The 14872-nt window shown below is 54.1% G+C and overlaps 3 protein-coding genes across 3 annotated transcripts; all 3 read right to left on the minus strand.

Annotated features, from left to right (window-relative positions):
* Positions 1–31: 31 nt before the first annotated feature.
* On the minus strand, positions 32–6483 carry BO80DRAFT_462868 (beta subunit of fatty acid synthase; the record flags this gene model as incomplete). Its single annotated transcript, XM_025722546.1, has 5 exons — positions 32–100; positions 151–576; positions 625–740; positions 789–1277; positions 1323–6483. The coding sequence occupies 5 exons, from the start codon at positions 6481–6483 to the stop codon at positions 32–34; spliced, it is 6261 nt and encodes a 2086-aa protein (XP_025577454.1).
* Positions 6484–7945: 1462 nt separating this feature from the next.
* On the minus strand, positions 7946–8888 carry BO80DRAFT_401984 (alpha/beta fold hydrolase; the record flags this gene model as incomplete). The annotated part of the gene is made up of 1 exon (XM_025717589.1): positions 7946–8888. Exon 1 carries the CDS (start codon positions 8834–8836, stop codon positions 7946–7948), a length of 891 nt encoding a protein of 296 aa, XP_025577455.1. The 5' UTR covers positions 8837–8888.
* Positions 8889–9230: 342 nt separating this feature from the next.
* Positions 9231–14569, minus strand: BO80DRAFT_500461 (uncharacterized protein; the record flags this gene model as incomplete). The annotated part of the gene is made up of 17 exons (XM_025724238.1): positions 9231–9486; positions 9542–9919; positions 9972–10055; positions 10105–10723; positions 10770–10834; positions 10879–10929; positions 10974–11045; positions 11092–11215; positions 11260–11595; positions 11644–11806; positions 11859–12592; positions 12641–12874; positions 12921–13200; positions 13249–13484; positions 13534–14056; positions 14113–14366; positions 14548–14569. 17 exons carry the CDS (start codon positions 14567–14569, stop codon positions 9231–9233), a joined length of 4431 nt encoding a protein of 1476 aa, XP_025577456.1.
* Positions 14570–14872: the final 303 nt, after the last annotated feature.

Consider the following 14872-nt stretch of genomic DNA (forward strand, 5'->3'; position numbering starts at 1 on the left):
ACCGGATATCAACAACGCCAACCATCAACAATCATGCCTCAATAACCGCAGACCGAGTAACCTTCTCCAACCCCCGCTCAACATCTGTATACTCTCGCCACTATGCCCAGTCAGTACAAGCATCAAGAAGAAAGTATGGTATAAGCTTACCTCCGCCAACACCTTCGCCACAATCGGCGACTTCGTCAACCGAAACACCTGCCGGAAATACTCTTCGCTGATCTCAAACGGCCGTGCCGTGAGATTCGGGATATACTTGCCCACCAGCCGGTCCGCATCCAGAGTGTCCTTGTCAATGTACTTGTACAGACAGGCGCGGAAGGCAGTGATGCCCGGGCTAAGGAAGGACGAGTGGAAAGGCACATCAATCCCCCGGAGTGGCACAGTGGCGGCGCCGCGTTCGAGCTGGATGGGCTGGGGCTTAGCCTTGGCCGCACTGGCACATTGGTGCAGGGTGTCGAGCACGCTGGCGCGGATGTCCTCGACGGGTTGGTTGCCCTGCAACAGGGCCTGGAAGTCGGACTGACGGCGCTTGATGACGCCAATCAGGGAGGAGAGGGTGTCGAGGGCGCGGAGCTGAGGGGTTAGCCAGCCTTCCTTCCTTGGGGGGTGGTTGGGACTTACATCGCCTGCGCAGACGTACTGCGAGTTGGCCACGTTGTAGTTGACAATCTCGAGCAGCCAGCCGGTTTCGTTGGCGATGAGCGAGACCAGGTACCGGAGACGGTCTTCGGTGAATGCTGGATGGGTCAGCTACTGCATAGAGATTGATGACTGGGATGACATACTCTTTGACAGGCGACTCGGATCCACGGCGCACATGGAAAAGTTGGATCTTCCCTGTTCGTCGCGCTCGACTGCCATCTGCATGGTCAAACCTCGGTAGAAGACCACTGAGACCAGACTTTCGATAGGCATGATCTCGGCAATGGCTGCCAAGGCAGAGTATTCTCCCAGCGAGTGGCCAGCAAAGCTGCAGTGGTCGGCCAACAATCCCTTGTCCTTCATGTCCTCGATGATGGCCTTCTCCATGAGGGTCAATGCCGGCTGGGTGAATTGGGTGGAGGACAGGAGACCGGTGCTAGATCGGAAGGTATGCGACTTGGTTTGCTCCGTGATATCCTTGAAGATCTTCTCGGATGTTGTGCGTCCATCCGCATGGATCATCTCACAACGGAGCGCCATGTAGTTTTCCCGGATGGCCCGGCCACGACTGCCACCAAAGTGAATCTTGAGTTCTTTAGGATCGTTGCGCACAATGTCGGTGATGCGGAAGCCTAAGCCTGTTAGAGAAATATCTATACAGAGGGAATCATACTCACCAAAATTCTCAAGGAAGTGCTTGTCAGCCAGATCCCACACTTTCCGAGCAGCAGGACTAGCGGCATACAGCTCCATGCCCATGCCCTTCTCTTGACTGCCCTGACCGGTGAACAGGAAGGCAGTACTGGGCTGCTCAATCTCTGCCTCTGCGACAATCAACTTATCACCCGATCCAGCGCGACGTGCCTCCGCATGGACCAGCTTCCGTCCGTTCACCATGCCCACGTGCTGCAGCACCAGCTCGACATCGTCTTCCGGCAGCACCATGCCGACGAAATTGCACTGGTAGCGCTTGAAGCCACTGGGGTTGCCCGGGACAGTCAACTGCTCCAGGTAACCACGAACCCTGGCGCTCATGTGCATGCCATGAGTGATGGTGTCTGGGAGCTCGGCGTAGGCGGCAAAAGTCCGAGACACGTGGATGGGGTTGTAGTCGCCAGAGACCGCGCCATACTCCTCGTTGGACTTGGGAGACTTGAACTGAATCTCACCACCACCAAGGGTGATCGGTGACTGGAACAGAACGGGCTGCTCCACAACGCTTCCATGGCGCTTGAGGTAATCCATGATGGGGTTGCTGGTGGAAACGCCCACGGTGTGGTCGATGTAGGCCAGCTTGAGGGTCTCGCCGGCTGGAGACCGACCATAGACGGGACCGAAACATCTCTGCTGGCGGTAGACTGATTTGCTCTGGAACTGGGCGTGGGTCTCCAACTCGAATGTGAGCTTGAAGCCTTGTAGGTCCAGATCAGGGTTTTGAGGAGCGAACCAGGGCTTGGAACGAAGGACTGCCACATCCTTGATACCCGGGAGTTGGAGCTCGACTTTGGGCTCCTTGACCTGCTGGAAAGCCGTGTCGTAGTCGTTGTACGTTCCTCGGTACATGAAGCGGCTGATGACCTCGACGACATCAACGCCATCTTTGCTGATCAAGGAGGCAACTTCGACCACTTTGCCCGAGTCTTCATTGAGAATGGCCCGGATGTTAGCTCGGGACGAGAGAACGTCTCCCTCTTGGATGTCCGAGCTTCCCAGCCGGCGGAATTCGTTGGACAGGTGCACCAACTTCATCAGGTTGCCACTGATGGTCTTTGTAAACAATGGCTTCATGACAGACTTCCAGGCAACGACAATTGCATAGTCCATGGGCACGCTCAGTTTCTTCGAACGGGGTGCTGACGAGGTACTGCCGATACACTGGCTGAACTTCTTGATGTCCTCGGCAGTTACGGTAACGGCATCACCGTGGAATTGCTCCTCCTGGGACAGGGTACCAGCGGAGCTCAATGACTCACCGAACCAAAGACGATGGTAAAAGTCCTTGACCCGGTCAGTCTTGTCGGAAATGAGCTCGCGGATAGGCGCAAAAGGAAGCTCGGGGTGGTAGCTGAACAACAGCTCGAGCCCCGCCGGGGTGCCGGTGACAGTGCGGTCCTCAAACAGGATGACTTTGATGAGATTTTGAGTGATGGCATGGACCTCAACGACCAAGGCTGGCGTACTATCGGGCCCTCTCTCAAACATCCGGATCACGGACTGCTCGGTAGACGTGCTCTCCTCGACTTCAACATAGATGTTTGACCGGGGAGCAAAGAGTCTGCGAATGGGGTTCTCGCAGACACTGTGGCCTTGCACGATGGTCTGCTGGGAGAAGATGGCATGTCTCCAGCCTTTCTGCGTGCCGGCCAGCCGCTGCATCCAGTTCTCGACTGGCGGCAGCGCATCGCTAAGTAGCATGGGGTCATAGGTCCTGGTGAGGGAGATCTCACTCGGCACCTCACTCATGCCCTCCTCGGTCAATGGTGTCTGCAGTTGGTCGTGGTCAAGTCCCCGTTCCGCTAGGGCCCGCACCCACTGGGTATGGATGCCGTCCAGCAGCTGCTTGATAGGCTCGTTGGCCACCGTAGTGTGCTTGGCTGCGACAGGGCCATGAAGAACGCAGATACGGCCGACATCCTGTCCGGGCACTGCCTGCACATCTTCAGACTGCCAGAGAGAGTCCTTCTTGAACCAGACCTCGAACTCTTCGTCAAGAACAGGAATGAACGGAACAGGCTTCTGGCCGCGGCGGCGGCAAAGGTGGATGAACATCTGCGTGCTTGGTGCATCCATCAGCTCCGTTGTCGCCTTGGGATGACTGGCGAAAAACTGCTCGATAGCCATGTAGGGCTCCTCGACTTGGCCGACCGACTGCCAATACCGACGCTTCGAGGCATCACTTGACGGGCTGACACGATCCTCGATCCATTGCAGGAAGTCGAAAGTCAACTGCTGCAGACTGCGATGGATCCAGCGGTCCTGGTGCTTGACGTAAAGAAGCTCGACCATTCTCCACGCCACCGCGGCGAGGGCCATTTCGTTCAACTCGCATGCCTTACCATCTGCGTTGCGTCCGAACCAAACCTTTTGGAAGTCCTTGTTGAGGCCGTCGATTATGCGGTTCTTGTTCTCCTTCAAGAAGGCCACCCGGGCCTTTTTGTCGGCAATGCTGAACACGGTTCGATCCATCTCGGCCCAGAAGCGCACGCCGCGAGTGGCAATCTTGTGGATGGGCTCGCCCATCTCAGATCGGACGGTCAGTACTCCTCCAGTCGGTCGGGTGTAGGTCTGGTCCCAGGCGGCATCGTCAACACCGGGAATATCCACGATCAGTTGCTTGGCCTCGAGGCTAGTGTGGGCTTCCTTGACGGTCATGACTCTGCTGCCAAGCAGGATGCCGTCGAATGGCATGGGAGACGGGGCGTTAAATGCCTTGGTCCATTCTCCGGTCAAGTAGGGAAGGGTGTCATCAGCGCCGCCAAAGCCGCTGCCCGCCACCAGGACAATGTTCTTGCACGCCCGGATGCGGCCGTACATCTCTAGAATAGGTGCGTGGAAGTCCTCATACGAGTGGTGGCCACCGCCTCTACCGCCCGTCCACTGAAGGATAATGGGGAAGGACTTGTTCTCGCGGGCGATGTCAATGACTTGCTGGATCGCCTCCACAGACCCAGGCTTGAACGCAATGTGCTTCAGCCCGAGAGTCTCAATATATTCATTGGCCACGTCGACGGACGGGACTCCAGCGCCAATGGCCATTCCATCAATGGGGACGCCTTTGGAACGGAGCTCCTGCAGCAGAGGGATCTGCCAGCGGACCGAGTTCGGACTGGCATAGATGATGTTGCAGGTAACACCCCGTCCCGGGACTCCATTGTTCACGATCTTGTTGATCGCTTCCTCCAAAGCACCCTTGCTGTAGTAACCACCGCCAGCAATCTCGATATGATATCCGGCGTTCATGGTAGCGGAGACAAAGTCCCACGGAACAGTCGTGGGCGTCATACCCGCAACCATGATGGGAGGGAGTCCGAGGAGCTCACTGAACTTGGTCTGGACGATCACCTTGTTCGCGGCGTCTCTAGTCAGACGCGGCCTGTATGCCTCGGCCCAGTTCTCGGCATACACGACTGGATGCTCGGGGTCGCGGTTGAATAGCTCTGCCTTGCTGCCGTACTCCTCGCTGTACTTCATCGAGCCACCCAGGATGAGTCGCGCTCCCTGGCCGGCCTTGTTGTGCATGGTGACAACCCCAACCCCGGCACCGCCGCCCGGACCAAAGTCGATCATGTGTGTAGCTTCCGGAAAGATGGTCGCCTTCTCCCAGTGAACTGGCTCGTGGGCAATCATGCTGACAATGTCACAGATGATGTTCCTATCCCGGTGCACGCGCATATCGTGGCCGTCGGTGGTAGCGTAGAGCGGGATACGCAGCTGGCCACCTGTGATGTTCAGGTCACCAAGATCTTGCACCACCAGAGCAGCAACCTCATCAAGATACATGCTGTGGAAGGGTGCCGTGATAGGCAGGAAGCGATGGTCAATCTTAGGCCGCCGCTTGCTAGCAGGGGTCTGTGCCTCCCGACCATTCTTTGGCTTGAGGCCGCGCAAATGCCGACTCAAACCATAGAGACTGAGCGGAGGACCAGTCACAACAAGGTTCTGGGGCCCATTGAAGAGAGAGATGGCAACATGCGAGTCAGTGGGAAGGTAGCTGTTGACCGTGTCGATGATCTTCTGGAGTTGGTCCTGGCGGAGGTTTCGCACCCTCAACATGGGTCCGGGTGTTCCCTCGCCATTATCTTCTGCTTCCTGTCTGATGGATTCGGGGATGAATTGGGGCGGGTATAGCTCGTGGCTGCGGCAGGCAATGTAGAAGAGAATGCGTAGTGCATCGAGGGCGTGTCGGTAGAAGTCTTCCCAGGTGTCTGAGATGGATGTCACCAGGGCCACGACAATACCTTGTGAATGGCCGGTGACACCGGACAAATGAGCGTGCATCTCTCGAGGGGAAAGTCCCATCGTCTGACAGGCCACGATGAAATGGCAGAGCTGAAGGAGGCCGATCAAAGGCATGCTGACCGGCGCAGAGAGGAGGTATGAGGATTCCGGCTCAGAGTCGGGCTTCTCCAGCCAGTCCATGAGGGAGAAGCCATGTTGGAAGTGTGCCTTGAAGCTAGATGACCCAGCAAGGTCCTCTAGCAACCGGGCTCCAGAGAAGACACAGCGACGGAGGATATCGGTGTATGTGGTATATGTGTCCTTCAAGTCATCAAAGTATTTCTCGTCATTTCCTTGACCTCCAAACAAGGCGTAGATGCGCGAAGGGCCGTCAGAGGCGGACTGCAGGAGAAGAGAGGGTTGGTATTTGGGCTTGCGGCTGAGGGTCCCTTGTGCCGCAAAGTATGTCTTGATGATGGGGCTCTTGTGTTGAAGGTCAAAATGGACCACGGCCGAGTGAACGTCGTTGCCACCCAGAAAGTCTTGTTCAAAGGCCTCCAGAAGAGAGTCCAGCAGCTGCAGTACTGCTGGAGCGTCGTCGTATTGTGTCTCGTCGCTGGACCGGGTGATGCAGAAGTTGATGAATTCCGCGACGAGGCCTTCGTTGGTGGACAGATCGTTTTCGGCGGCGGATGAGGCCAGAGTCAGAGTAAACTCCTTCCATAAGGTATTTGCCAAAGGGAGTTGGGCGGCAGGGAGGGTGATTCTCGTGTCAATTGCTTCATAGGTAGCAGCTAACGACCGCTTGTCGCCGGCGACAGAGGACGGTCGAGAGATCTCGGGAGTGAGGCCCGCGAATTCCGAGCTCAAACTCGACAAGGGCGTCTTGACACTCATCATGGTGAATTGTGAAAGGAGAGGAGATTAGACTGTAGTCAGAACCTGAGACTCAGACTGTTGTCTGTCCATGTGTTATATCATACCACCTGCTGTGACACGCCGAGATAAGCCGAGCAATGGTCCGTTATACCACGATAAGGAGGGGCCAAATCGGAGGTTTCGGACAGGTAGCAGGGCTGAGCGCTGCAGAAGCAGGGGGCAGCAAAGAAGCTGATCTGCAGCGTAAATATGCATGTTGCAGGATCCGATGTGGCGGAGAAGGATGGATGCAGATGTGAGAGTGCGCTGACGTTGATACTCTGTGTATTGTCTGTAAAACGGAATTACCGACCGTAGTACAGTGTACTGTACGAGTGGTATTGACACTAGTGTATGGTATGCGGATTGGTATGGTATGAAACAAAGCTTGAGTGGAGCGGCGGGGAGGGACAAATCCCTCCGGGGTAACAATACAACCGCGGGAGATCCGCCAATGGCATCCGCCCCCGGCATCCCTCGGATCCTGTGTTGGGGCGGATCCCTGCGTTCATGCTGTCAGCCTCATCGGCGGTACGACCTTTACATCTCTGGAACATTCCAGCCCCACCGTTAAATCCGGGCGTGCTCCGAAACGTGGCACGCACGTGTCTTAGTGGTGTCATATAGCTATTATTATATATGTACGCCACGGGACCCTTTTTCCGAACACATGGCGACAGGGATATGGCGCTTATTAGTATTCTAGCTGCTGGTGGTGACTGGGGTGCTATTGGTCTGCGCGGATATTGTACCTGAGTCATGCTGGCTGTCAACACGGGCATGTCACTTGGTTAATTTAGTGCATTCTATGTCAGCGGTCTGGAGCATACCGTGATAACAGCACTTCATGAGGTGCGCCGGAGTCCGCTCGATTGGTGGTCACTGGTGCGAACTGCTCGAGGTGTGCTTCTAGAGGGATCATACTAGTGAAAGAACACGAGCTACCAACTCTACCACTGATGATAAGAATTTGAGCCACAAGGCTCCGAATGCATCACCTATAGACTGCTCAGTGGAATTCTTGCACTGCGGATTGAGCAATCTAGTTCCATGTCATGTGATCTCATCGTCTCCCATATGCAGCTATCTGAATATCGATCCCTATCATAATTATTAACCAAATTCATAATGTCTGATGTGCATTATGCATCCTATTCTGAGTTGAGTTATTGGTATACCCAATTCATGGTGAACCATGGGCCTGTGATTTTCAGACTCTGGTGCAAGGTCGTCTAGCCCTCTGCTTCATGTGTATCTCCACCCCTGTACTTCTGCTCTAGAATAACTCGCATCAAGTGATCCAGTTCCCATTCGATTCTACTTTAATACTTGTCTTTCGGCATCTTTCTGCATCTTGTTCTTTATATCAAATACTATACGTCGCATCTAACCGTCAACACTCACACCCCCCAGTCCCTCAGCGCCCACATGATTCATACCAACCCTAACCCACCCACTCCACCGCCCTCCGCACCACCCCCGGCTCCTCCAACGGCACCAAATGCCTCACGCCCCCCAGCACCTCAAACTCAACCCTAAACCCCTCCCTCGCTCTCAAAAACCCCACCACCTCCCTCTTCACCCTCTCCCTACTCTCCACAGCATCCTCCTCCCCCGCAACCACATAAACCCTCACCTCCCTCCCCTCCAACCTCCCCACAACCCCATCCACCAGAGCGGTAATATCCTCCGCCATGCCATACAAGATCCACCCGTCACGCGCTAACGCATTACCGGATGAACTATCCTTCACGATCATATCCATATCATTGGCAGAGAGGCTCGCTGTGTTGGAGAGGACATTCGTAACGGTCCATCGGATTGAGTCTTCGCTTGTGTAGGCGCTGCGTTGTTGGTTGCTCATTTCTTCCGGGAGGATGAGCGGGCTCGGTGGGGCGGGTGCAAGGAGGATTAATCCTTTGATGAGGGAGAGGAGAGGAGGGGGAAGGGTGGAGAGGACAGCCAGGCACAGTTTGGCGCCCATGGAGTGGCCGATTAGGGTTATGCCGTTGGTTAGGAGGGGGGTGGTGGTGTGGAGGTGATTGATCACAGAGACAATATCGCTGGCCATCGGGGTGATGGAGTAGTCTTTGGGACTTGGGTCGGTGGTAGGGCCTGTGGACTGGCCCCAGCCGCGGAGGTCGATGGTCACCGTGTTGTGGGTTTTGGTGAGGGTGTGTGGGGAGGTTGGGGAGGTTTGCTTGTACCAGGTGGTGCTGGAGCCGCCCCAGTAGTGGAGGAAGATGAGGAGGGGGTTGGTATTGGGGGTGGGGGTTTGGGTGATGGTGAAGTGGATGGTGGTTTGGGGGGTGATGGGGAGGGTGTGGGATTCCATGGTTGCAATGAGTGTGGGTTTGGCGAAGGTATAGGGCTCAGCGAAGTGGAAAAGAAAGGCTGTGAGATGCTGAGAGGTGTCTCGAGGGTGATATTTATGCCAATTCAAACAGACGTGGCCTGATTCCTTTGTGATGATTAAGCGTGAAGTATTTGGAATTCTGATGGAATTAATTCCGTCGTGTGAGTCACTGCCTTATACTGAGGATGATATTGCTATACCCAACCTTGACAGGCAGAAGAAGATGAAGAGTATTAGGGAAAGTAAAACAAATCTATAGTGCTTCTGTTGGGTGTCAGAGCGACACATGAATCAAACCTCACCAAACCCCCCATATGTACATCAACGCCGAAGTTGCCAAGTCAATTCAGAACTCAAACCACAGTCAACCGGTTCAGATCTTCAGCCAAGACGTTTCCGGTCTCACATCCGGCGTGGCGTTGCTCTTCCCGTAGAGTTGACTAAACAGACCGTTCTGGACCAACAGCTCCTTGGGAGCACCACACTCGACAATGCGACCCCGCTCCACGACAACCACTTTGTGAAAGTCAAGGATCGTGTGGAGTCGATGCACCACGGCAATCACTGTACATCCGGCAAAGGCCGTGCGGATGAGACGTTGCATGAGAGCATCGGTGTCGGGGTCGACGCTGTCCAAGGTTAGTTATTCTGACATCAAGTAATGACAATGAGTTCTCAGCATACCTGCTCGTTGCTTCATCCAAGACAACCACCTTGCTCTTCCTCAGCATAGCAGCAGCCAAGCGAAGAAGCTGTTTCTGTCCTTGCGAGAAGCTTTCTTCCTGGACCTGTCCATCCAAGCCATCCAGTTGCGTCGATACGATGTCCCATAGTTTGACCTCTTTCAGCACATTGGTTATGCTCTCATCAGATTCCTTTCCGAGGGGATCGATGTTCTGTCGTACTGTACCAGGAAGGATGGTCACTGATTGGGATATACATGAAAGCGACGACCGGATATCCTGGCTCGAAATGGAGCTGATGTCCAGCCCGTCGATGGTAATCTGGCCATTGTCGGGCTCGAGAAGTCGGAACAGGAGTTGAATCAGCGAGCTCTTACCACTGAGAGATATTAGTAAACGACTGTCTATACGGAGTATTAGGGGCAACTTACCTCCCACTGGGTCCGCAAATAGCGACCATCTCACCCGCCGCGATTGATAATGTCACGTCATTGAGGACAGGGTCGCTGTCGGGTCTGCATCACACAGTCAGTATATGTGTATGATAAAATAGTCAGACGTTACCTGTAAGAAGCAGACACGTTGAAGAACTTGATATCACCTCGCTCGGGCCAGCGTGGCGGAACTTCAATATATCCGTCCGGTCTATCCTCAGGCTGCACGTCATCCTCAAACTGCCTCACACGGGAAACGGCTCCAATTGAGGTTTCCAGGACGGTCCAGTTCGAGATCAGTTGTTTCAGACTTTCGCTCAAACTAATAATATTGAGTAGCCCTAGCGCTGCAGAGCCTGCCCCAATGGACCCTGGGACACCGACTGCAAGGCCGACAATAAGCGTAGCCATACCGGCGACGACCATGTCGAGTACGAGTGTGAGCCATCGTTGGATCACAAAGAGCAAATAATATGGTCGCTGCGATGCGTCTGTGAGTCCACAGATATTGTTGAGAAAGTTAGTCTGCCATCCAAAGGCACGGATCGTCACTAGTCCGTTAACGGTTTCCATAAAGTTGGAATAGAGAGGAGATTTGGCTTCCAGCTCCATGAATCGTAGCTGGCGGGAGGTCCGAAGGTAGAACTTTTGCAGGAAATAGAAGACTGCCAGACAGAGTGGGATGATGGCAGCGAGGTATTTTCCCGTGATGAACACGATGAGTAGCTGCGCGATGGCAGACATGAGAGCTGATCATGTCAGTGGATTCCATTGTTCAATATTGGATGTACATACCAACACTGGTCTCAACCAGAGCAAGTGGCAGCTCCATGTCCACCAGTTGCATGTCTTGACTGAACCTATTGACAGTCAGATAGGTCCCCAAGACTTGTGACTCTCTTACTTATTCGTAGTGACGCCAGAGTCTGTAGTGTGGAAGAAAGAGATCGGAGCACTATCAATGTTAGTAAAACATCCAAAGCCTAAGAGAATACTCACTTCAACACCGTGCGAAGAAGAATCTTATGCAACTTTCGAGATGCTCGAGGGACCATGTTACTGATCATATGCGTGCGATATGTTAGCCATCGCTCATTCAAAAGAGAGGCAGACTTATCAGCATCCCAAGAATAACGACAACTCCGCCATCACCGCCAAAAAGGCATACACTCCCAAGTACATGCCGAGGTCTTTGTACGGGTGTTTTTCATTCGCAGCGGCCCACCACTGGACCCATACACCTGATACTGTCAGTTGTAGCCCCCGAATGTTGGTGTGCACGTACTGGGAAACGCAAGACTGAAAGTAAATATCGCAACCGCAACGAAGAACAACACTGAGTTGAACCGGCCCACCATATCCAAATAATACTTGTAGATGGTCACATCACCAGTCCGTCGGCTGGAATCCGAGGTCTCGAGCTGGGCAGCCAGCTCATGCGGTACATCGGGGTTGGACTGTCTGACGATCCAGCTCAGCCTTGCATCATTCAATATGGGCTCCACGAGGTGGTCGCCTGTGCTAGGGCCGGGCAAGCTCGAGACAATGGAGCCCTCTTTTTCCGAGAAATGCACTTTGCTGTCGAGGGTGATGGTGTAGTCTGCATTCGAAGCAAGACGGGCTATCGAAGTCAGCTAATTGTATCCCGCAAGTGTTTAATGGAACTCACTCGAATGCGTGGCAAGGATGGTAGTCAGGTTGTGCTTTCTACAAAAGCCACCCTCACTAAATAGCCGCGCTATCACCAGCTTCTCCGTCTCGGCATCGAAGCCGCTAAAGATATCATCGAGGAGGAGCAACGGTTGTCGGGAATAAAGCGCTCTAGCCAATGCCTGTCCAATTGTTCATTAGTATTCCAGCACCAAGAAGAGGCGAATGACCTACCACACGATGTTTCTGACCACCACTCAATGACAACCCTTTACTCCCCACCACAGTCTGAACACCCAACGGCATTGATTTCAAATCCTGTCTCAGCCCCGACGCCTGCGTCACCTCTCGAAACCAGCGAGGCTCATACGTCGACGGACCAAGGATATTACTCAGAATCGTACCATTCTGCAACCACGGTTCCTGACTACAAAACGCCGCCTCGGGATACCGACACTTCATATACCCCTTCGTAACCGCCGTCTCGCCTCTCAACCCAGCCAGCAACGTCGACTTTCCACATCCCGTCGGGCCCGTAATAATCGTCAGCGAAGAGGGTCTGATCTTGAACGTCATCCGCTTGATAACCGGCTCGCGGGTCGAAACCCACCCAACACTCCAGTTCTGGGCCACAACTGCTTCCTGCATCTCGCTGTCTTTCATTTCGAGGTCCCGGATGTTGTCCATTTCCGGGAAGAGGGTCTGCTCGGAGGTGAAGGAGCTCAGGAAGCCGACTTCTTTCGTATCCTCGGCCATTAAGAACACGCGGACGCGCTCGATCGATCCAACCGCCGAGATCAGGTTGGGGACGGCTTGCAGGAGCATGGACATTGGGTTCTGAAGGACGGTAAAGAGAGAAAGAGTGGTGAATGCTCGCTGGGTAGTTAGTTCCGGGCCGTTGTCGTACCGCGATAAAGCGATGAAGATGCCGAATCCGACGACGGGGGAGATGACCGAGGTGGCGAATGCTGTTGAGATTAGTAGATACCCCATAATATTTGGAAAGGAAGACTAACACAAGCTAACAGCATAGGTCAGAAAGGAACGGAATTTACTCGCGTATCCGATCTCCTGCACCCTCAGGTTCTGCACAAAGTCCATGAACCATGGAGTTAGACCCTCCAACTTCAGACTCTTCATGGAGTTGATCATGTAGGTCGTGACATCGATTCTCTTCTGGATCCCCTGCACCCATGTGGCCTGACGACGTCCGACAGCTGGCGCCATTGTCGCGGCAGCCGCTCCACAGACTACCCTCATTAGCATACCATCACCAACCAGAGGAGCGACTCATACCAACAGCAATAAGAATCGGACTCAGCCCCCCATAATTCAATTCGCGGTACAGCAACCACAGCGCCAGAGCGATCTCCACGATATTCCCCCACGCTTCATGCATGTACCGCATGCCGAATGCAATCTTCTCAATGTCGGCGCTCATCAGCGTGACCGGCGCATATTCTTCCGCGGTTTTAGGATCCATGGACAGTGTCTTTTCGTAGATCAGCGGGACAAGACATCCGCGCATAAGCACGATGGTTCGGTACGTGATGTGCTGGTAGCATGCTTCGGAAATCTGCACAAAATCAACACCGCACATACATCCCAAACCGGCGTAACTTACTCCCAACCCCACATACACAAGAATATATGCACCAAGCAAGCCATACCCATCATTACGCCTCTGCTCATCCCGCTCCGTCTGGAGATACTTGATCACGGCATCAATAAGGAACGGCTGCGTGAACGTAAAGGCCGTAAAACACAACCTCGGAAGAGCAGCAGTCAACAGAACCACTTTATACTCCCACGCCAGAACCCTCAGCAACCCATTCTTCTTCTCCTTTGTCGCTGGACTCGCTACCCACTATCAGCAATACCCTAAGGAACGGAAAGGGATATGACTCACCATCCTGCCACACCTTCGAAAAACCCCTCGAACACACCTCCGACTGGAGACTATGATTCAACGTGAACAGATCCGCTGCCTGGAGATCCTTCCTCGACCCCAGCAACAGCAACGGATTCACCCACCAAAACATCCGTCGGTTGATCCATCCCACTTTCTCCTCGGGACTATACCCCTGTTCTAACGAGCCCAGCGCGCGCGGCCAGGCCTCTTGTACGAGTAACACCGCCTTCCAGATTACCGATACGGTCAATAACTTGAAGATGTGTCCGTGGTATCCCATCCCCCATAAGGTGCGTAGTCGAACGGCATCAAAGGCCAGCGTAAAGAGGAGATAGATCTCGATCAGAAGCGGCGGCTTGACGGAGCGCGTATGTTCGAAATGCGATGCCAGACCGAGCGCAAAGGCAGCGACTAGACTCAGCGCCGCAGCGGGGATAGTCGCGCGCGTTCTCAATTCATCGCCCGAGGTCCAGGACACTAGGATGGCGGTCTGAATGGCAGCGAACCACCCATAGCTGACCTAGCACGACATCAACAATGCGACACCTCTCATGTTGGGATAGGTATATAACCTACGAGCTTCGCCAAATGCGCGCCATCGGAACTCCCATCCCTCACGACCTTGCGGTATAGATACACCACTCTCCCGACGAGAACCAGTAGCAATAGTCCCGCCGGACCAATCGTCATCACTGACTCCTCGAACAACAACGTAAAGTCGTAACCGCCATAGCAGTCGCGGGCCTGAGGCCCGAACACGTCTTCGGAGGCAAGGGAGCAATTCATTGCTGGTCTGCCGAGGACTGAATGCGAGGACGGCTCTGGGCCATCTGGAGAGACTGAGTGGTATGGTTGTTCTTTAGACTGTAATGCCTGGGACTATACTGAATTCGAGTCCCTGTCTAAGCCGGCGACATGTTGCTGAGTGCGGGTATGATGTTCGAAGCTTCCGTTCAGCTCACATCAACTCTACTCTGCTGCCTACGCCGAGAAGGTCGGAGCGCAACGCACCAGTTGGGCGCAGGAGGGGCATGATGATTGGCAACGGCCGTCGCCTGATCGTGGGAGCTGCTCATTGGCTGGCGCGTAAATCTAACAAGGCTAACGACGCCAGCGCTGCTGGTCGGATCCTGCGGCGGATCGCAGGCTTATCTTTTTGGACCCCACACGATCGACAAGCCCGACTCATGCAGGATCCTGGTGCCTCCATGTGGTCGCTGGGCGATCGCCCCGATGTGGTTTAGTCTGCCGATGGTAATGATACCAGATGTATTACAGCAATTTCCACTGTACTCGAAATACGATACGTATTAGTACGGATGGAATGATACTAGGG

This window comes from Aspergillus ibericus (genome assembly GCF_003184845.1).
Source record: "Aspergillus ibericus CBS 121593 unplaced genomic scaffold BO80scaffold_10, whole genome shotgun sequence".
NCBI classification, from domain to species: domain Eukaryota; kingdom Fungi; phylum Ascomycota; class Eurotiomycetes; order Eurotiales; family Aspergillaceae; genus Aspergillus; species Aspergillus ibericus.